Here is a 21,104-nt window from a genome sequence, read left to right on the forward strand (position 1 = left end):
TCTGTGGTCCTGGGGATTAGGACTTGAACACATGAGTTGGGGCACAACTGAGCCCCTTTCACCCTCAAAGAGGACCTGGGCTCCTGCGGGGCCACCAGGACAGGACTATAAAGCCTGTTTCCTTGGTCAAAGTCTCACTTGCGTTAACCAGACCCCAGCAGGCGTCTCAGGCCCCTTAGGAGCCCATCAATGGTCTGAAGCTCTCTGCACACATCTAGGAGTCCAGATCCCTCCCTGAACCATCTTTATAGTCCAGGTGGGGAGAAAGGAGCTTGCAACGGCAAGTAACACTCCCGGGGTTCTTCTCTCGGGAAGCAGGGCTCCCTGACCCCATGAGACGCGTGGCCCTTCCACGACTGTCAAAGACCACCATCAGCAGGCATTCTGCATCAGGGCAGCCTGTACCATTTTCTTTATAGCTTTGGTGAGAAACAGTTCACACACAACTCACCCATCAAAGTGTATGATTCAATGCACAGAACCGTGCAACTGCCACAGCCAATTTCAGAACCTTTTCGTCAACTTTTCAAAAAGGTGAGCCAGCACCCCCCAGTCCCAAAGCCCCACCCCCTAGTCCCAGGCAGCCACTCATCTACTGTCTCTGGAGTTTCCTGGGTCTGGACATTTCAAATAAATGGAATCACACAAACGTGGTCACACTGTATGACCTTTTGTGTTTGCCTTTTGCACTTAGCACAGGGTTTCCGATGCATCAGGGTTGCAGCCCGAATCGGGACTTCACTCCTTTCGATGGCTGAATAACACTTTGCAGAATGAATTCTCCACTTCGTGTGTCCGCTCATCTATCGATGGACATTCAGGTTGTTTCCACCTTTGGGCGACCATGAATCACACGGTTGTGACCATCCTTGTACAGATTTCTGTGTGGACGTACGTTTTTATTTCTCTTGGGTTCACACCTAGGAGGGGAACTGCCAGCTCTTCTGGTACCGGTCTTCAACTTTTGGAGGAACCTCCAGACTATTTTCCACAGTTGCTGCACATCTGCTATCCCAGCAGCAGAGCGGGACGGTTCCAGTTTCTCCACATCCCCACCAACACTTACTATGATGTTTCTGAGCCGAGCCTCCCCGCCAGGTATGAGATAATATCCCGGTGTGGTTTTGATTTTTCACACCCTTTAGGACTCATGATGTCGACAGCATGTTCTCATGGGCTTACTGACCACTTGTACACTGCCCCCCACCCCAGAGGAATGTACATTCTGATCCTTTGCCCATGTTTAAGTTGGGTCATTTGTCTTCTGCTTATGAAGTTGTAAGAGTATTTTATATATTCTGGGTACAAGTCTCTTATCAGATATGTCCTTTGCAAATATTTTCTCCTATTTTGTGGGTGGTCTTTTCATTTTTTAATGCTGTCCTTTGAAGCACAAATGTTTTGCATTTTGATTATGGGACTGTTTTAAAAATAAAAGTAATCAATCTGACATGGCATTTTTCTATAGTATACTTAATAAAAATATATATTTACATATATATGTATATATATACTTTTAAAATTTTTTTTGTTTAATTTATTTCTGAGAGAGAGAGACACAGCATGAACAGGGGAGGGTCAGAGAGAGAGGGAGAGACAGAATCTGAAACAGGCTCCAGGCTCTGAGCTAGCTGTGAGCACAGAGCCCGATTCGGGGTTCGAACCCATGAACTGTGAGATCATGACCTGAGCCAAAGTCGGATGCTTAACCAACTGAGCCACCCAGGCACCCCTATATATACATATACATATACGTATATATACATATACGTATATGTATACATATGTGTATATATACATACATATATGTGTATATACATATATATAAAGATTTACTTCTAAGTAATCTCTACACTCATTGTGGGCTGCAACTCACAGCTCTGAGATCAATACCCACAGGCTCCAGCGACTGAACCAGCTAGGTGCCCCAGGAAGTTTTTTGGTTTTAATTTTTTTTTTTTTCTAGGAGAGAGAGAGAGAGAGAGAGAGACAGTGTGAGCAGGGGAGGGTCAGAGACAGAGGGAGTCACAGACTGAAACAGGCTCCAGGCTCCGAGCTGGCAGTCAGCACAGAGCCCGACGCGGGGCTCGAACCCACGAACCGCGAGATCATGACCTAAGCGAAAGTTGGACGCTTAACCGACTAAGCCACCCAGGCGCCCCAGAAGTGTTTTGTTTTTAAAGGAGGCACCATGCCCAAGGTGGGGCTCAAACCCAAACCCACAACTCTGAGACCAAGAGTCACATGCTGTACTGACTGAGCCAGTCAGGCACCCTTAATATGTTTTTAAAGCCTGGAGAAGTTTCCATGTAGCAATGAAAGAAGCCACAGATTTCACATTGGACGCCCCTCCTCTGAGCTCCCCTAGCTGGCTTTTTGAGTTTCTCTCTGTTCCCTCCTCCCACTCATTCTCTTTGCATCCATCACCCCACTGCCCATCAGCTCTGAATCCCACGGTCTCTACAAAACAGAGCAATCCAGGCCTGTCAAGTTCCTGCCCCCAAACTCCCCCGGGACCCATCTGTGCTCCGGAGAAATGAAGGGCTTTCTCTCTGGTCACTTTCATTGTCTTCCTGTGTGGGGCTCATAAGCTTTTAAAATACAAGTTTCCTCCTCCATATATTTTGAAAGGATCCTGACAGACACCCAGATTTCTGGTTTCCTGGTGGCTTGGAATTTTCAGGTCATGGATGGCTGAAGACACCTGGCTACTGCCCTCCTACTGGTCAGCTTGTTGGGGGGGGGGGCTTGGCCCCAGGCAGCGCTGTGGGCGGCAACCCACGAAGTGGCCCCTAAGTGGCTGCACCCATAGGGGATAGACCCCACTCAAGTAAAGCCATAAACGTGACTCTACAGAGAATGTGCAGAGATTGGTCCCTGGGAGGGTGAACACTTGAGAGACAGAAAAACCACCAGACAGAGATGACAGCCGCCGTCCTAGCCCCCTCGCCCACCAGGGCGGCTCCCCCCCAAGCTTACTCAAAGGCAGACTGCTGGCCCCAACCCTCCAGTGATTCAGGGTGAGGGTATGGAATCTGCCTTTTTAAGCTCCCTAGGTGATTCTGATGTGGAATATTCCAGAAGTATAGTTCCAGAGGCACTGCTGTAGATCCTGAATTCTGTGGGGAGTGGGAGGTGAATGAGGTGGCCTGTCCACTCATCACCCAGGGGTCCTGAGGAAGCAGCGACCCCAGGATGAGAGGGAACTCAGTCCACCGTCTACACAGCGCCGAGCATCGGAGAACCCAGGAGTTCTCCCCAAGGGCAGCGGTACACACTCCAGTGTGGAGGGACTGAGAGGGTCTTAGGAATTGGAGGGGGGACTGTTGAACCGGGACTGTTCTGGGTCCAAGCTGGTGGCCAGAAAGGAGGTCCTCAGGGGCCTCGGTTGTGGAGGGTCATCTGGGTGGCCGCTGACGTCACCCAGGACATGGCACAGCGGTGCTCAGGGGTAGCTTAAGGGCTGAGTCTGGGGCCCCATCCATGTGACATTGACCAGGGACACTGTGGAAGCAGGGCCGTGGGACACATCTGGGAAATTGGGAGCAGCGGTGGAGAGAGGGGCTGGGGTTCAGTTCCCCCAATCAGTCCAGTCCTGTAACGTCCCAGACGGCCGGGAGCCGGCATGGGGAGCTGCAACTGCCGGGTGGGGCCGCTTTCTTAAAAACACCAGCTCTTCTGGGAAAAGGAGCTTCCTGCAGGGGCGGCGCGTGGCCTAAGGGCTGGCCTTTTGTCCGCGTCTGCAGGGCTAAGCTCCCCCCGCATGCGTCCCGCAGAGGCCCCCCCGCAGGACGTTCCCCCTCAGCTGGAGGCGACGCCCCCCACCAGCAGGGGTAGAAGGGACAGCAGGAAGGGCAGCGGTGGCCGCCCTGAGGCCTGATTGATCTCGCACTGACAATCGCAGGTTCCAGGCTTGAGGGTCGCTTTGGGGGGCCTGGGGGCGTGGGGGCCAGCGCTGGGGGCCGGGCAGTCCAGCCACTTGTGACCCATGGGTTGAGGGGAGTCGGACTCCGCCTTGACGCTGCCCTTGAGAAAGCGCCAGTAGTGGGCGCCCTTGAAGAAGTAGGTGTCACCTGCGGGTCAGGGAGGAGACACTTCGGGGGCCGGTCCAGGCTTCCCCTCCCGCTGCGCCGCATCACTCCTGAGGGCTCCCCGAACCCCCCAGGAGGGCCCCTCTCCGCGTCCCGGGGGACCCCCAGCCGCTCCCCGCGCACTCTCCCACCTGTGTTGCCGACGGTGACATCGTCGGGGGCGGGAGGCGCCCCTTCCCAAAGACTCAGGTCGCGGGGGTAGCCGGGGTCCGGGCGCCTGGCCGCGTCGTCGTAGCGCCAGTAGCGGCGGCCCCGGATCAGGTAGGTCTTCCCGTTCTGCGGCCACGAGAACACGGCGTCCACCTCCTCCCCGGCCGGCAGCCCCAGCTCCGTGAGCGGCCGCGGGGCGCCCTCTAGCTGCCGGTCCCGGAACACCCAGAACTGGGGGCCTGCGGGGGAGCCGCAGGTGAGCAGGTGCGCCCCCTCCCCGCGCCGGCCCGCGTCCCCCCCCCCGCCCCCACTCACCGCTGAAGAGGAGGATGCAGCCGTCTGAGGGCCGGGCGTAGGCGGCCTGGACGACCCTCACCCGGGCGGGCAGCCCCTCCCAGAAGCGGTGGAGCCGGGCAGGTCGGGGGGACACCAGCTGTCCCGAGGGCTGAACGCGCCAGAACCAGGGGCCTGGGTGGGGAAGGGGTGGACGTGGGGGCCTGAGATGATAAGAGTCTTCTCCCTCAGGGGGCGCCTGGGTGGCTCAGGTCCTGATCTCGGGGTTGGTGGGATCGAGCCCCGCACCGGCTCCGCGCTCTGACGGAGGAGGCTGCTTCGGATACGGTCTCCCTCTCTCTCTGCCCCTCCCTTGCTCTCTCGCTCTCTCTCAAATAAATAAACATCTTTAAAAATGGAGAAGTGCTCCTTTATTTAAAAGGGCTTCTCCCTCAGAGTGGGCACTGGGGCTCCCTCTGGCAGCGGGTGAGGATTTCAGGGGTGCAGTGGCTCTGCAGGGACCAGCTTTCCCAGGACTTTCCTTCTTTTGAAGTCCTTTTTTTTTTAAAAGCTTGTTTATTTTGTTTTGAGAGAGAGAGTGCGAGCAGGGGAGGGAAGAAGAGAGAGGAGACAGAGAGAGGATCCCAAGCAGGCTGGCTCCAGGCTCCAAACCGGCAGCACAGAGTCCCCATGTGGGGCCTGAACTCACCAACCGTGAGTTAGACCGTGGCCTGAGCCAAAACCAAGAGTCTGATGCCTAACAGACTGAGCGGCCCAGGCGGCCCCAGCACTTTCCTTTTTCTTCTTCTTTTTTTCTTTTTTTTAGCACTGAGAGTCCCGCATCCCAGGAAACCCCACAGGATTGGTGGGGCGTCCTAAGCGGGTAGGAAGCCAACTACGTTGGGCCAGGGAAGATCTACGATGACTCACCTTTGAAGAAAAAGGTTTCGCCGCGGATGTTAGCGATAGCATCAAAGTTGCCTTCACATCGATCAGGGGTGGGGAGAGAGGGGCTAAGATGGAAAGCACAGGTGAGCAGAGAGGGGTCGGGGCTCCTAGTCTCTTAACCGTTAGAACAGTCCCGTGAGGTAGGGACTCTAACCGGGCCCACCTCCCCAAGAACCACACTGAGGGAGGGAGGTGACCCCCCTCACACAGCTGGAGAGGGACTCACCTGTCCGGGGGCAGGGCAGGGGGTGGGGGAGGAGGAGCCAGGGGTTTCCTTGTGGGCTTATCATATGGGGTTTGGGGCACCTTTCCTGTGGAGAGAGAGCCAGAGAGGCGTGAGTCCCTGACGCTGCTGAAGACGCTGCAGGTGGGCCACCAGCCCGCAGCCCCCGCCCCCCGTTCCCCCCCAGCCCCCCCGTACCGTAGAGCTGCTGCAGGCCTTCCCGGTCGTCCTGGGAGAGGCGGTACTTGTGGGGGTCGCCCACCGGGCCCTGGTAGAAGGGCCTCATGATTGAGTCGGGTGCTGAGGAGTGGCCCAGGCCCAAGGCGTGGCCGAACTCATGAACAGCCACGGCAAACAGGTCGGTCCCCTCACCATCTGGGGAAGGAGGGAGACTAGGCTGGAGCTCCACCCCTGCCCCACACCAGAAGAGGCGGCAGCCAGGAAGCCCCTGGCGGGGCCTGCTGGCAGCCGGAGCAGCTGGACAGCCAGGGACCCTCCAGAGACATCACCCTTCTCCCTGAGTCACTGTCCTTCCTGGGTGCGATCACTTCTTCCGCAGATTTTTTTCTAGTAGCCTTGTTTGGTAGTTCTGGACACTTGGGGACAGGGCTAGAGACCCGCAGAACAGGCCAGGGAAGGGGCAGGAGGAGGTGGCCCGGGGCAGAGGAAGGGGTGGCCTTCCTGCCGCAGTGCTGGGCCGCAGGGAGGGAAGTCTGTGCACATGGAAACACTGGCGGGGGGCGGGGGGGGCCTGGAAGCTGGGATGCGTGCAAGTCTCTGGAGGGAGCACCGGCCCTGGGAGTCTCCTTCTTTCCAGCTGTGGTCTGGAGTCGGAAGGAATGCTGCTCAGTCTCCTTGGCCCGGGTTCCCAAGATGGTCACCCCACTGCCACCCTCAGGGTGCTCCGCTCCCTCCTCCCATGCACGCCCCTCGAGTGCCCACACGCCCATCTACCCTTCCGGGAGCCTCCCCCGGTCCCTGCCTCCCGCCTCTGCGGCATCACCCATGCCATCCATCTCCTCAGGCGGCCTCTCTCAGACCACAGCCTGCTGGCGCTGGCGGCCGGCCTTGTTCCCACCCGCTCTGACCACAGGCTCTTCCTCGGGGACCCAGCCTGGGCGCCAGGGGTGGGCCTCTGCCAGCTGTCAGCTGCCGGCCAAATCCCAGCTCATCGACCCAGCCGCCGCCTGCCGGCCCCTACCCCAGCCGCCGAGGGGGCAAGAGAGCGAGGCAGCAAGAGAGGCGAGCAGCTGCCCACAGGCTGACCCACTGCATGGACATCTCTAACTAGGGTCAGCGGGGTTCAAAGTGGGCTTATTGGAAGTGACCTGGTGAACTGGAAAGCAAATTTCACTCAGCCCCTAAAGGCTGTTGGACGAGAATGTGAGTGTGAAAGGGGTGAGCAAGTCTTCAGAAGCGGTCCTTTATGTCTCATAAATCTCTTCCCTCTAACTTCCTTTTACAGGTGGGAAACTGAGACACAGAGAGACCTAGTTAAACGACAGGACAGCCAACTAGTGCCTTTCAGCAGTGACTTCACATGACTTTGGTTCATGCACACGTATTGACAGATCTCCATGTTGACTGTGGGTTTTCTTACTGCTCTGAATCCCTTTTCTGAGAAACCGGAGGAAGTTCGGTGTCTACATGAAGTAGATCTCTCTCCCCCTCCTTCCCTGAATTACCCCCCCTTGGCCACACCCTTCACTGCACCCTCCTCGCCCTCCTCACGCTATGCAGCTGGGGGAATTGCGCAACCACAGCCGCAGCCCCAGCTCACGAGATTCCTGGTGGCGGGCCTCCGGGGGTCCTCGGCCTCCGGGGGTCCTGGGCACCTGCTCCCAGTCCCGCTCTAGACCGCAACAGGCAGGGCCCCTGCGCTCTCACTAGCCTCAGTTCCAAACCCACAGCCCCTCAAGATGCTCCCCAGCTCCAGCCCTCAACTCTTAAGATGACAAGTATGTCAGATGTGTTTCCTGTTTCATCAAGACCGGCCAACCTCTGTAATCTGTAACTTCCTGCGCCCCCGGGCACATAGCTGCATCACCCCGGTGCTCACCTCCTACCTCCCGCCCTGCCCTGCACAAGGCCCCTGCTTCGCTCACTTCCTGAAGGACAAGAACCCAGCCCGTCCATCCCTTGTGTGCGTCCGTCTGTCCATCCATCTGTCCATTCATCCATCCACCCATCCGTCATCTGTCCATTCATCCATCTTTCTGGCCATTCATATATCCATCCTTCCAACCATCCCCCACCCCTTTCTGTTGGTGCGTCCAACATCACCAAGTGCTTAAGACCCTCATCCGAAGCCACCGCAATACCTCTGTGCCCCCGTCCACACCCATCTCCTTCCCCAGCAAGTTCTGTGGTCAGTGGTCTAAACTCTGAGCTGACTTCCTCAGCCCCTCTCACAGCTAACCTCACTGTGGCTGGGACTCCTCCCCCACCTGCCAAGCCTGCAGGCGCCAAGGTCACTTTGTCCTCAGATGATCAGATCTAGGCCCACGTAACGTACTGCACTGGCTTGCTGCCTGCCCGCTGCCGACCGCTTCCTTCTTTGCTCCTGTTCTTGGTCACCTGGGGGCCCGTTCTTTCTCCATTTCCTTTGAGCCCTCCTCCCCTCTACCCTCCCCTTAACTGCGGGGCTCTCCACAGCCCCACATTCTTCACTTTCCTCCTGGAACCTTACCAACCCCTGAGTACCACTGACTCAATACTGCCAGCTCACAGAAGCCGGCAATGAGCAGACCTCTACTGCATGCCCATTTCTCAGATGAGGAAACTGAGCACCTCGAGGCCAAGTAACTTATACACACAGCAAGCAGAGGAGCCTGGCCTGAGTTTTGTTTCAAGCCGGCACGCTTAAAAGCTGCGTTACCACAGCCTCACTTTGTGCATAGTGTGGGCACCTCGCCCAAATCCTCTACAGAGCCTGCGCGCCCGTCCTGACGGCCCCCCTCCGCCAGCCTCCCCGCTGCGGGTCGCTCACAGCTGATGGCTAAGACTGGAAGAGCTGGAACCTTAGCCCCCGGTGGGACCAAGCCTGTGGGCTATTTATGCTCGGAGCTCCGGCTCCTGCGGCTCCGGCTCTGGCTCCTCTCAGCTGAGCCCGCGTCCGGCTGAGCTTGTCTCCCCAGCCCTCTCTGGCTTCCCTTTCCCCAGAGAGCAAACCCTGAGAAACTGCTTGCACAAGAACTTTCGCTTCGAGCTCCACTTCTGGGGAACCTGACCTAAGTCAGAGAAGTCCAAGTGTCTAGAGGAAGACACTGAACCGCTCATGCGCCGCCTGCACGGAGCGGCCCACGAGCAGTGCAAACCAGTGGCCAACCTGAACTCCCCGCTGCGCCCCAAGGGCCTGCTCTTCGTCCTCCGGCACCTCCCGCTGCCTTTCACAAGACCCCTTCCTCTCCATCCCCTCTGCCACCAGGATCCCAGCCTCTGGCCATCCTGACTGAACAGCCTGCTCCAGCCACCTCTCTCCTGGACCTGGCCGCAGCTTCCTGCCTCCCTGCCTCCATCGTGCCCCCCACCGCAGCCAGTGGTATTTCCAGAACGTGACACCTTCCTTCCCTCCCGTTCCCTCGCCCCGCTTCCAAGGCCCTCTGTGTCACGGGGCGTACCAGCCTTCGGGGTCGTCGACGGTCTCTCTCCTGATACCCTATTTCTGCCTTCCTGCCCCAGCTGTCCCCCGGGGCTGCGAGCCCTGACTACCCTGCGTCAGCCAGCTCACTGGCTCGCGTTCTTTCCTCTGCGTCCTCCCCGCGCCCCCACGTACTCTGGGGGGGCGGGCCCCGGTGGACTAGTTGGCGCTCGGTACACGTGTGTGGCATGAACAAAGGCACTTCTAGAAAGCCCCGTCCATCGAAGGCCCTGCGCAGGCCTTTGCTCGAGCCTGTGGTGCTCCGGGGCTTCCTCTGCTGTGATTCCCCGCAGCTGCGTCACCATGTGTGGCAACTGCCGGTTACTCTTCTGACTCAGCTGCTGCGTGCCCGCGGCCGCTTTCACATCACTCAGCCTCAGCCCCGGCGTGGGGCCGGACACCTGAGAGGCGGCTGTGATGGTAATTTTGTGTAGCTGAGCACCAGCCTACGTGTGGCTGTTTGGGTTATTTTGTAGAGAGGATCTGCATCTACGATCAGTTGACTGTAAGCAAAGTAGACACAGCAGATCGTGTTCCGCATGTGGGTGGGTCTTGTCCGATCAGGTGAAGGCCCTTAAGAGCAAAACCTGAGGCTTCCCAGAGAGAAAGGAATTCTGCCCCAAGACTGCAACATGGAACTCCCGCCTGGGTTTCGTGTGAGCTGGCCTGCCCTGCGGACATCAGCTCAGGACTACACCATCAAGTCTCAGTGGAGCCGCCCGCCGGCGGGCCTGCCCTGCGGATTTTAGGCTTGCCAGCCTCCACCATCCTATAAGCCAGTTCCTTAAAATAAATCACTTTACACACACACACACACACACACACAGGCTTCCTACTGGTTCTGAGGCTCTGGAGAAGCCCAACGGACACAGCCTCCATCGACCCATGTGACTTCATAAGGACAGACAGACCTAGGGAGAGGACGCCTCAGTAGAGGGGGGGGTTGTACCTTTTGACCCATAAGTCCAGACCTCCTCGTCGTCGAAGTGAGTGTCCCCAGAGATGGAGTGTTCCCCGGGGAAGAAGGCGTGGGCCAGGGTCCCCCCCTGCCCGTCGAAGGGGTAGCTGTCCTGGTGGTACGCCCGGGCGAAGTCAATGATGATGTCGGGCTCTGCCGGGCTCTGGGAGCCCACCTCCTGGAATTTGAGGCCCGACTCAACGCCCCACGTGGTCAAGGCATGGTGCATGAGGGTCCGCACCATCTCCTGGCTCAGGGCCGAGCTCTTGGGGAAGGAGTGTACCCTGGGGAGACAGAAGGCAGCCGTTTGTTTGAGCTGGGCGCGGCCGGCAGGCCGCCGTGGGCCGGGCCCCCTCACCTACCTCCACGTCAGGGTTCGCTTCTTCCACACGCTGCCGCTCAGGGCGTACCGCCGGCGGCGACGGCGGCGCCTCACCAGCTCGGCCGCCCCCAGCACGTCAGGCAGGGAGCAGCGGGGCCTGTGCATGGTGGCCATCGTCGCGGGGTCTGTGGGAGAGGTTGTGGGGGCCGGGGCTCAGCAGGAGGACAGCCTGCTCTAATCACAGACGCAGCCAACTTTCTGCACAAACAGGCTCAGAGAGGCTGAACCACTTGCTGCTTGGATTTGAACACGGGCTGTCCAGTTCTGGAAGCCGGCTCATCCTAAATGACGACGCCCTGCACTTGGCCCTGGATGGACTGGCTGCCTCTATGGGGTGCTTGGATTTGGGATCCGGGGGTCCTGTTTCCCTGAGTCCTGGTGATTGGACCTCGGATAAAGGAGCCGAGGAGGTGCCGTGTGGACCTGCCTGAGGCTGGAGCCCCCTAGGTGGTTCCCACACCTGACACCGTAGGTCCCCAGTCCTCACCACATCCAGGCAAAGTCCAAAGTCCCCAGGGCGGCTGGGTCTCCGGTCTCCCAGGTCAGATCTGCCTGGAATCCCCTGTCCTAGGTCGGCTCCCTTCCCAGCTGTTTCTTTGTCTTCAAGTGAAGGTCAAAGCTCACCATTGGTTGAGGTGACAAAGAGGAATCGAGCACGCACACACTACAGATGGTAGACACTACTCGGCAGTGGACAGGATAGACAGAGGTCCTATGTCCTCCTGTAGCCAGTCACCACCGCTCAGTTTCCTGCTTCCCTATTTTATCCAACAGATGAGCCTCTCAGCTCTACCTCCAAAGTATGCACCCTTGGGGCGCCTGGCTGGCTCAGTTGGTTAAGCATCCGACTCTGGCTCAGGTCATGATCTCACAGTTCATGGGTTCGAGCCCTGCATCAGGCTCTGTGCTGACAGCCAGCTCAGAGCCTGGAGCCTGCTTCAGATTCTGTGTCTCCCTGTCTCTCTGACCCTCCCCTGCTCACGCTGTCTCTCTCTCTCTCTCTCTCTCTCTCTCACAAATAAATAAAAACATTTAAAAATTAAAAAAAAAAAAGTATGCACCCTGAATTCAACTGCCTCCTTCCATTCCCACCCTCCATTCTCCACCAGCAACCAGAGGGAGCTTACAACTGTAAATTCAGTCCGGTTGTCTCTCTTCTTCACTCCCTCTGGTGGTTTCTTACCATGCTTGTAATCAAACCCAACACCTTTCAAGCATCACCACCACCACCACCCATTCCCAATCAGGCTTTTGTTTAGCTTTTCAATCCTCTTCTCATTAAAGGCACACCAGCTTGTCCCTACGGCAGGCCCTTTGCACTTGCCTGGGACACTCTTCTCCATCTTCCCATGGTTGGCTCCTCCTATGTGTGTCTTATGTGTTCTTTGTGTCATATGAGCTCCCTTCAGCTCAAGACCCCTTTCAGAGGGATCTTCCCTGACCAGCATTTTATTTTTGTCAAAACACGAATCGCCATCTGAAATTATCTTGCATATTTCTATCCTTGATCTGTGTGTCTCTCTGTAGAAGAATGAGAGCAGGGACCCTTTCTGCTTTGTTCATCACTGTACCATTAGAGCCAGAAATGGTCTTACGCGTTAGAGATTTTTAGTAAATATTTACCGGAGAAGGAATGCCTCAGGACCCCTGGGTTGGGCCCCGGGATCAGCATTTTCATAGCTCCTGGGATTCAGGTGTGTGCTGAGGTTGAGAAACTGCTGGGTGCTGGGGCAGGGCTGGGAAGGGGGAGGGGGTCTACCTACCCAGGACGCCTGTCTCAGGCAGCCCGGCAAACCTCTGCATGACCTTGATAGCATCCCTCAGCTTTGCAGGGCTCTGCAGCTGGGCTTGGGCAGGGTGGGGTGGTGGCAGGTAGCCATAGCGGGTCAGCCAGTCCTAGACCACAGGAAGGGACAGGTGAAGGGGGAAGAGCGGGAGAGAATCCCCCTTCCCGTCACCGTCCTGGAAGCCCCACCCCTCGCCAGGCATCCCGGCATCCGGAGCCCAGGGGTCCCAACCCGGACGACTGCCTGCTGTTCCTCTCGAAGTCCGGTCTCTCCAGCCCTGGGTGTTGTCCAGACCCATCAGTCCTCGTCTCCATCAACCCCTTTACGGATCTTCAAATCCCAGCCCCCAACCCCATGGGTCCAAGAATCTGGGTCCCCAGACGCCATCCCCCGTCACTCTGACCTTGAGTCAGCCCCAGCCTCCTCCGGACCCAGGAGTCCTGGCCCCCGTCGCGCACCCCGCGCGCCCCAGGGGCCCGCAGAGCGCGGCACTCACCACTCCCAGGCTCACGTCCTGCGCGGAGGGCTCCTCGGCGGCCGCGGGCGGCGGCAGCAGCAGCGGCAGCAGCGCCAGGACCCGGAGCATGCCCGCGGGGCTCGGGGGCCCCTGACGGCGGGGGCCGCTCTGGGGACCCGGGGGAGGGGGGCGGGGGCCCGCGGAGGCCCGGGGAACCCTGCGCGAGGTAGGAGGGCCGGGCAGGAGGACTGGGGGCCGGGACCCTGGGAAGCCCGACGCGGGGGACACGGAGGCGTCCAGACGAGGGCCCATGGGGGCCGGGGTCGCTGCGGGTCCCAGAGGGCGGAGAGGGCGCGGGAGGGGGGCGGAGGTGCAGCCTCCCGGGGCGCGGCGCCGGCCTCTGGGTCCGCGCCCGGCCCGGCGTCAACCCCGCACGGCGCCCGCGGCCCCTCCTCCCGGGCGGGGCGGGGCTGCCGCAGCGACTGAGCCCCGTCTTCCGACGTCCCGCGAGCAGCCAGGAGCCGGACCCCCGAGACCCTCCTCCCCGCGCTTCCGAGAGTGCGGGCGGCGCGGGTGGGGGTGGCGGCGAGGAGCCCGTGCCGAGCGCCCCCCGTCCCTCCTCTCCCGGCCGCGGCCGCAAGTTTCTCTTCCCAGAAGCCGGCTCCGCTGGGACTCTCCCGGGCGCGGCGCGTTTCTCCTTTCTCCGCGCGGCGCGGCCGGGGGGCGGGGGGAGGGGCGCTCCGCGGCGGCCCTACCCCCCCCCCCCCCGCCCTGCCCGGAGCCCCAGCGGCGGGCGGCGGGGACGCTTCCCTCCGCCGCGGGGTCCCGGCTCTGCGGGCGCCCGGGGCGCTCCTCCCCCGGCCGCGCGGGCCGCGCCCCCCTCGCCGCACGTGCCAGACGTTTAGGATCCGGGCGCCTGGGACCGGGAGGGGGTGACCGGGGGCAGGTCCGGCAGAGGCTTCGGGATCCGCAGGGCCACGCCTCACCCCTTCCCTTCCCGGGGCGAAATGGGGGTGGGGGTGGGCTGGGCCTCCCCGCGAGGGGCGAGGGGCGCGCAAGGGAAACAGCTCTGTCTCTGGAGCCGCGCAGCGATGGGGCCCCACGCGTTTTAGACAAAATAAATAAGGAGCAGGATTAGCGAGCGGGAGACGCAAACTAAAACAGTGAAATCCTGTATTCGTCCAGCCCAGCTGCGCCGACAAAACACACGCCGGCGGCCGGACACAACAGACTCGTGCTCGTCGGCGTCCGGAGGCTGGTTGTGCGGGGCCCGGGCGGCCGCTTCCACCCCCCTCCGGGGCTTGCAGCCGGAGCCCCGCGCCCCTCCCGCCTCTGTGTGTCCGCTTCTCCTCTGTGAGGATGTAGGCCACCCTCAGTGAAGTCCCTGACTCTAAACACGGTCACCGTCTGAGGTCCCGGGGACCGGGACTTGGACTAGCACTTGGGGACCCCACAGACGCCTGCCCTCCCCCTCCCGAGAGACAGAGTGGGGGAGGGGCAGAGAGCGAGGGAGGCACCGAATCTGAAGCAGGCTCAGAGCTGTGGGCACAGAGCCTGATGCAGGGCTCGAACCCACCAAGCCTGAGGTGGTGACCTGAGCTGAACTCGGATGCTCAAGCTCTGAGCCACTCGGGCGCCCCGGCAACAATTGCGACACCAGATGTGTGTGGGGTTTCCCCCACAGCAAGCAATTATTTGGGACACGCGCTGAGTGTCCTGCATTTCAATTCAAAATTTGTAAGTTTATTTATTTATATTGAAAGAGAGAGACAAAGAGTGTGAGCAGACGAAGAGCAGAGAGAGAGAGAATCCCAAGCAGGCTCTCTGCCGTCAGCGCAGAGCCCGACTCAACTCGGGGTTCAAATCACCAACTGAACGGAAGCCGGAGATCGTGACCTGAGCTAAAACCAAGAGTCAGACGCTTAACCGACTGGGCCACCCAGGTGCCCCTCAGTTCAATTCTGACACTGTCTGCAGTTATCACAGACCCCACAGGGCAAGGGCTCAGTCCCTCTAGACCCCCCCCCCCCAACTTCGGATGCCAATCATAAATAGTAGGTCCCCAGGTTACCCACAATTTCTGCCACCTTGGCTCCAAATTGTAGGTTCCCATGAGCCCCTCTCCACCCCAATTCAATTATTTGCTAGAACAGCTCACAGAACTTGGAGAAACAAGCTTACCAGTTTATTACAGAGTAGAAGATATCACAAAAGAGACAAAGAGGTCCATCAGGTAAGGTCTGGGAGGGTCCTGAGCGCTGGAGCTTCTGGCCTGTGGAGGTGGGTGTTCCACCCTCCCAGCCTGGAGCCGTTACCAACCTGGAAGCTCTCCAGACCCCATACTTTGGGGAGTTTTATGGAGCCTTATCACATGGGCATGATCAGTTGATAACTGATCAATTCATAACACAGTCTCTGGCCTCACCCCCCTTCTTGGATGATGGGAGATGGGGTTGACATTTCCAACAGCTCAGAGCCTGGAGCCTGCCTCGGGTTCTGTGTTTCCCTCTCTCTCTGTCCCTCTCCCGCTCACACTCTGTCTCTCTCTTTTAAGAATAAATAAACATTTAAAAAATTAATCAGGGATTGGTCTTTCAGCCTCTGTGTAGGAGCTGTTGAGAGGCTCACCAAGAGTTGCCTTATTAGAATGAGAGATATGCCTGGGTGGCTCAATTGGTTAACTATCTGACCTCAGCTCAGGACATGAACTCTCAGATTGTGAGTTCGAGCCCCGCGTCAGGCTCTGCACGGACATCTCAGAGCCTGGAGCCAGTTTCGGTGTCTCTCTCTCTCTGTCCTTCCCCCGCTTGTGCTTTCTCTATCAAAAGTAAATAAATAAACATTAAAATAAAAAAAAAAAAGACACTCCTATCACCCAGGAAATTCCAAGGGATTGAGGGGCTCTATGCCAGGACCCAGGGACTGCAACCAAAATATGTATTTTCTTCTATTATTTCACACCCCATACCCAGTCTCTGGCCACAGGATCCCTTGCAGCAAAATGACAATACAGCTCAGGCACGGGCACATCACCAGTATCTCACACAGTCATTAGTAATCATTCCGGTCGATCATCATATTGCATGAAAATGTCTCAGGGCAAGGCCGCTGAGGTTTGCAGGCTTCCATTCGATCTCGTCAGGGTCCAAACGCAGGATTGATCTCAGCAAACACACGGTGTCTGGTAGAATTGAGCCAGGAGACAATATCATCTTGCTTTGAACCTCTTTTGAGGTATTCATGTAATAGTGCATCTCCCTTAGGACGTAACTCACGTACTCATTACTTCACCCGCCGCATGTAGAGCCGAACGCTTCTGCCTTTGGAAGGGACAGTAGGTTGGGCTGCCGTGCTGGTCTACACTGCAGGCAGCAGTACTGGCCTAGCAAGGGCTTCCCCTGCATCCACTGCCATCCGTGTAGGGTGAGTAAGGTCACACAGGTGCAGAACCAGGGGGCTCTTGTCACCACCAGGCGACACAGCTGCTTCTAGTGTTAACACGGATGTCGTCAGAGGGGACGACAGAGCAGGCACACCCTGCTGTCAGGCCCCTGGGAATTCCAACATAAGGTTTAAAACACACTTGCAGTTGCTGGATGTTTCCGGTCCCCGTAATGGCAGCCCTGGTCTTATGAACGCTGCATCAGGTAGAAACAGAAAAGCAGGTGGGTGATATGGGGACACTTGTACCTTCCCCAGGTCCACAAGAAAACCAGAGAAATCTGCCCAGAGAGGGCACTCCTTTACCCACTTGTGTCCACGGTGCACGTGAGCACGTACCCATGGAGGTGTGTAAGCCAGCCCTCCCAGCCTTGATATTCCCCCATTTTATTTTTCTTAATTTTATTTATTTTTGAGAGAGACATCACAAGGGGGGGGGCAGAGAGAGAGAGGGGGCCAGAGGATGTGAAGGGGGCTCTGTACTGATAGCAGAGAGCCTGATGCAGGGCTCGAACTCAAGAACTGTGAGATCGTGGCTGGGGCAGAAGTTGGATGCCTTAACAGACTGAGCCACCCAGGGGCCCCTATATCTCCCTGTTTTAGACAACCAACGTTTTAATTGCCTGTTCCTAGTCTCTATCAGACTAGTCTCGGAGGAGGATGGCTCTCTGCCCCTTGTTGGACATTTTGGGCTGTAAACGGTGGTCCTTGGTCCGCAGAAACGGCGGCTGGCGGTGCACTCTTCTCCCTTCTGGGCCCTCGGAGCATTCGCGTCCAGCACTGGGGCAGCAGAGCCCCATCCAGAGCCCCTTCCGGTCAGGACCCACCTGTAGCCTCCAGGATTCCCTGCGTCAGTGTGACATGCCGGCATAGGGAACCTGCCACCTGGCCACCCGCACCCTCCGTCTCCTGCCGGAAGACAGAACAGCTCCTCCTGGCATTTTGGGCCTTAGAGGCCACAAGGGACTATGTGTGGATTCGGCCCATTTCCTGGACCCAGGCGGCCACTTTCAGCTTGTCGATTGCAGTCACCTTCCAAACCGGGACGGCAGTTCTTCATGGGCATCGGCATGTCCCGCTTTGTTTAATGCACCCTTGAATTCCCACAGGGGTCTCCCCAGGACTGAGCCCCGCACGGGCTGGGCTTCCAGAGCCCTCCCGCCTAGGAGTCAGTAGGAACCACAACATAAGGGCCTTTACTGTTCAAGCCTTCCTTCACAGCTGGAGAAACAGCTCGCAGTTCAGCCCACGGAACTGACTTGTTTGGACCTTCTTTGATCGGAGCGGTGGCCTTCCAAACAGGATGTCCTCCGTTTGCTTGGGAGGTGCCATCCACGGAGCAGGCGGCTCTTTGTTGGCCAGTGGAGAGCGGTTTGGGTGGGGGCGGGGTGGGGGGGACTGAGCAAGTGAGCACAAAACTCAGCAGTCCGCACTTCCGGAGTCTCTGAGCTTTGTGGGAGCGCCCCTCATATGGAAATTCTCTAGTCCAAACTCCCAGTGGCCGGCTGGGGTGGGGGTGGGGGCGCTCACAGGCTTTTGCATGACGCCTAGAAATTGTCCCCTCCCGGGCTCCAGCCTCCCCTCCACACTGGCTGGCCTGTGTTCCTACTCACCCTGAGGCCTTCTTGCAGCAGTAGGTAGAGGAAAGATCTCTCAGTCAGACTCCGGGTCTGTCCCTGTCCCCAGATTACAATCTGGTAAAAGAGATCGACCACGTCACACAACGCCCGTTCCAACAGACCCATTCTCCGCTTTTGCCCTGATTCCCTCCACCCTCAATCCCCGGTAACCTCCGTTCAGGTACAATTCTAAGTTGGGGGGTGGTTCCCAGTGTGGCATAACATCCATTTGCATAAAACACGAGGCAAAGGAGACGACCTCTTTCCGTCACGCCTGCCCACACGTCCCCGTGTCCACAATCTGACCCGCGCTTACATTTCCACCTTCTGCCTGATTGTGGCCCAGCTCAGGGATTCACCGATGGGATTTGGTGCCGCCGTGCATGGGGCTCCTATGTCAACGAGTCCAGGAAGCTTGTCTCCTCCGGCCTTGATCATTCATGCAAAAGGCCTTGCATCAGAGAAGATTCTGGAAAGACGGTGGTGTAGGAAGCACTGGAAATTGTCTCCCCACCTGGACAACACCTGCACTGATAGAATTTCTCCACAGGAACTGTTTTGGGATTTCAGGCTCCTGTTGGAGGCTTACAAGTTGCAGGAGAGGCTCTGGAGGGCAAACCACCACAGAGCTCGGCTCTTGGCAGAGCCTGCAAACAGCTTGCCCGAACCAGGGGGTCCAGGGGAGCGGTAATGACCCTGCCCTCCAAGTATCAGGAAATCAGGAATCTCAACACGGGGGTGCAAAGAAGTGGGTGGCCACTGGTGCCCCTCCCACACTGTCTCACATCCCCATCTCTCTGGCCGGTGTGACTTCCAGGGGAGTCAAAGGGCTGGCTCTTCTACCCCCTCTTCATTTTTTACTTTTCTGTTTGCAGGAGCCAGACACTAAACACTAGAGAGCAACTGCATATAATAGAAACAGAGAAGAGAGTAGAATGTTGGTTACCAGGGGCTGGGTTGTAGGGGAACTGGGGAGATGTCGTTTAAGGTCACAAACTTGCAACTAGAACATACATAAGCCCTGAAGTTCTAAAGCCCAGGACAGGAATATGGTCAATAATCCTGTATTGTAAACTTCAAAATTAAAAAAAAAATTAGTCTCAAAAATAAATAAACATTAAACAAAAAACTAGAGGCACCTGAGTGGCTCAGTTGGTTGAGCACCTGACTCTTTGATTTTGGCTTAGGTCTTGATCCCAGGGTTGTGGGATGGAGCCCTACATCAGACTCCATGCTGAGTGTGGTGCCTGCTTAAGATTTTCTCTCTAGGGGCGCCTGGGTGATTCAGTAGGTTAAGTGTCAGACTTCGGCTCAGGTCATGATCTCACGGTTCGTGGGTTCAAGCCCCGCGTCGGGCTCTGTCCTGACAGCTCAGAGCCTGGAGCCTGTTTCAGATTCTGTGTCTCCCTCTCTCTTTGCCCCTCCCCTGCTCACTCTCTCATAAATAAATAAATGTTAAAAAAATTTAGAATAAAAAACTAAGATTCTCTCCCTCTGCCCCACTCATGAGCTCTCTCTCTAAAAAATTTTAAACAAACAAGCAGTACTCCCACACCCCCCAAAAAACACAATAAAAAAAAAAAAACTATACAGGGAAAGTGAGAAAGTGAGGGCACATGTCCAAGAAAGGGCTCAGACGAGACCTGGGGAGACAGTACGTTTACCCGCCCCCCCCCCCACAAAAGCTGCTCCCTCACAGAGACCCACAGAGACCACCCACAACATTCCCAAAATCAACAACAATCAACAAACACAAAACAAGGGGGAAAGGAGAATCTGGTGCCCAGAGCTGACATTATTATACTCAAATGTCTAGTGTTCCACCAAAAGAGCACAAGGCTGTCTGGCTCAGTTGGTAGAGCATGGTGCCCCTGATCTCAGGGTCGTGAGCTCTAGCCCCATGCTGGGCGCTGGACACACAGATTACTTAAAAAAAATTTTTTTTTTTTTACTTTATTTCTGAGAGAAAGAGAGACAGTGTGAGCAAGGGAGGGTCAGAGAGAGAGGGAGATACAGAATCTGAAACAGGCTCCAGGCTCTGAGCTGGCTGTCAGCACAGAGCCCAATGCAGGGCTCAAACCCACGAACCATGAAATCATGACCTGAGCCAAAGTCGGATGCTTAACTGACTGAGCCACCCAGGCGCCCCACAGAGGTCACTTAAAAAAAAAAAAAATCATAAGACACATACAAGGCAAAGGAAAGTATGCTCCACCCAAAGTAAAAAATATATAAATCAACAGAAACTGTACCCAAAAACGACCTGATGGCAGAGAAACACTATCAGATTCTACTTCTGTGAGGTGCTCAAGTGTCATCAAAACCACAGAGAGAGACAGCAGATGGTGGATGCCAGGGGCCAAGGGACAGGAGGTGGGGAGTCACTGTTTAATGGAGTCAGAGGCTTGGTTTGCCAAGATGGGGAGGTTCTGGGGGTGATGGTGTTGAGGGTTGTGCAGCAATGGGATTGTAGTTAATACCACCGAAGAGGGGCGAGATGTGTGTGTATCCTACCCCAGGAAGAAGATCTGTGCGAAAAACACACACAAAAAGCCAGGCCCCAGAACAGATCAGACTCTCCGGTTCCGCTGGTATTGTAAGTGCGATCTAATCTCTACTGATCATCAGAAGTTGCCTGGGCAGGGCTAGGGGGCGCGGAGGCGATGGGTACCATGATTTTAGGAGCAAAGCATACCAAATCATATGCTTTATGTTTCTTTTAATTTTTTAAAAATATTTATTTTTGAGAGAGAGAGACATGGAGCGGGAGTAGGGGAGGGGCAGAGAGAGAGAGAGAGAGGGAGACACAGAATCCGAAGCAGGCTCCGGGCTCTGAGCTGTCAGCACAGAGTCTGAGGTGGGGCTCAAACTCACCAACTGAGAGATCATATCCTGAGCTGAAGTCAAGGCTTAACCGACTGAGCCCCCTGGTGTCCCTATTCATCTTATTCCTTAATAACTGTTTACATTTTCCACCTTGTCAGCCTCTCAATTCTCCCCTCTGGTTTTCCTCATTTTCTCATTAAATTAACCTAATATTAAGAAAAAAAATTTTTTTTTAAATTTCATATAATGTCTATGTCCAACACAGGGCTGGAACTCACAACCCCGAGATCAAGAGTCTCATGCTCTACG

General features: G+C 56.9%; 1 protein-coding gene across 1 annotated transcript; it reads right to left on the reverse strand.

Annotated features, from left to right (window-relative positions):
* Positions 1-3,801: 3,801 nt before the first annotated feature.
* On the reverse strand, positions 3,802-13,345 carry MMP25 (matrix metallopeptidase 25). The gene is made up of 10 exons (XM_039246845.1): positions 12,949-13,345; positions 12,429-12,561; positions 10,646-10,790; positions 10,275-10,567; positions 5,884-6,060; positions 5,689-5,773; positions 5,445-5,527; positions 4,557-4,709; positions 4,223-4,480; positions 3,802-4,073 (listed from the first exon to the last, which is right to left on the reverse strand). The coding sequence occupies exons 1-10, from the start codon at positions 13,219-13,221 to the stop codon at positions 3,802-3,804; spliced, it is 1,872 nt and encodes a 623-aa protein (XP_039102776.1). The 5' UTR covers positions 13,222-13,345.
* Between the last annotated feature and the right edge of the window lie 7,759 nt (positions 13,346-21,104).

Source organism: Hyaena hyaena, unplaced genomic scaffold (assembly GCF_003009895.1).
Source record: "Hyaena hyaena isolate Hyena2069 unplaced genomic scaffold, ASM300989v1 scaffold_285, whole genome shotgun sequence".
Classification (NCBI taxonomy): domain Eukaryota; kingdom Metazoa; phylum Chordata; class Mammalia; order Carnivora; family Hyaenidae; genus Hyaena; species Hyaena hyaena.

What these genes read in the sequence shown, in the direction of transcription:
- MMP25 (XM_039246845.1), bottom strand. Translation starts at nt 13,221, where the DNA reads ATGGGCCCTCGTCTGGACGCCTCCGTGTCCCCCGCGTCGGGCTTCCCA. An exon ending in GCCTGAGACAGGCGTCCTGG is followed by an intron (nt 10,791 to 12,428) that starts GTAGGTAGACCC and finishes CCTCTCCCACAG; the next exon opens with ACCCCGCGACGATGGCCACC. An exon ending in CTGCATCCTCCTCTTCAGCG is followed by an intron (nt 4,481 to 4,556) that starts GTGAGTGGGGGC and finishes GCTCCCCCGCAG; the next exon opens with GCCCCCAGTTCTGGGTGTTC.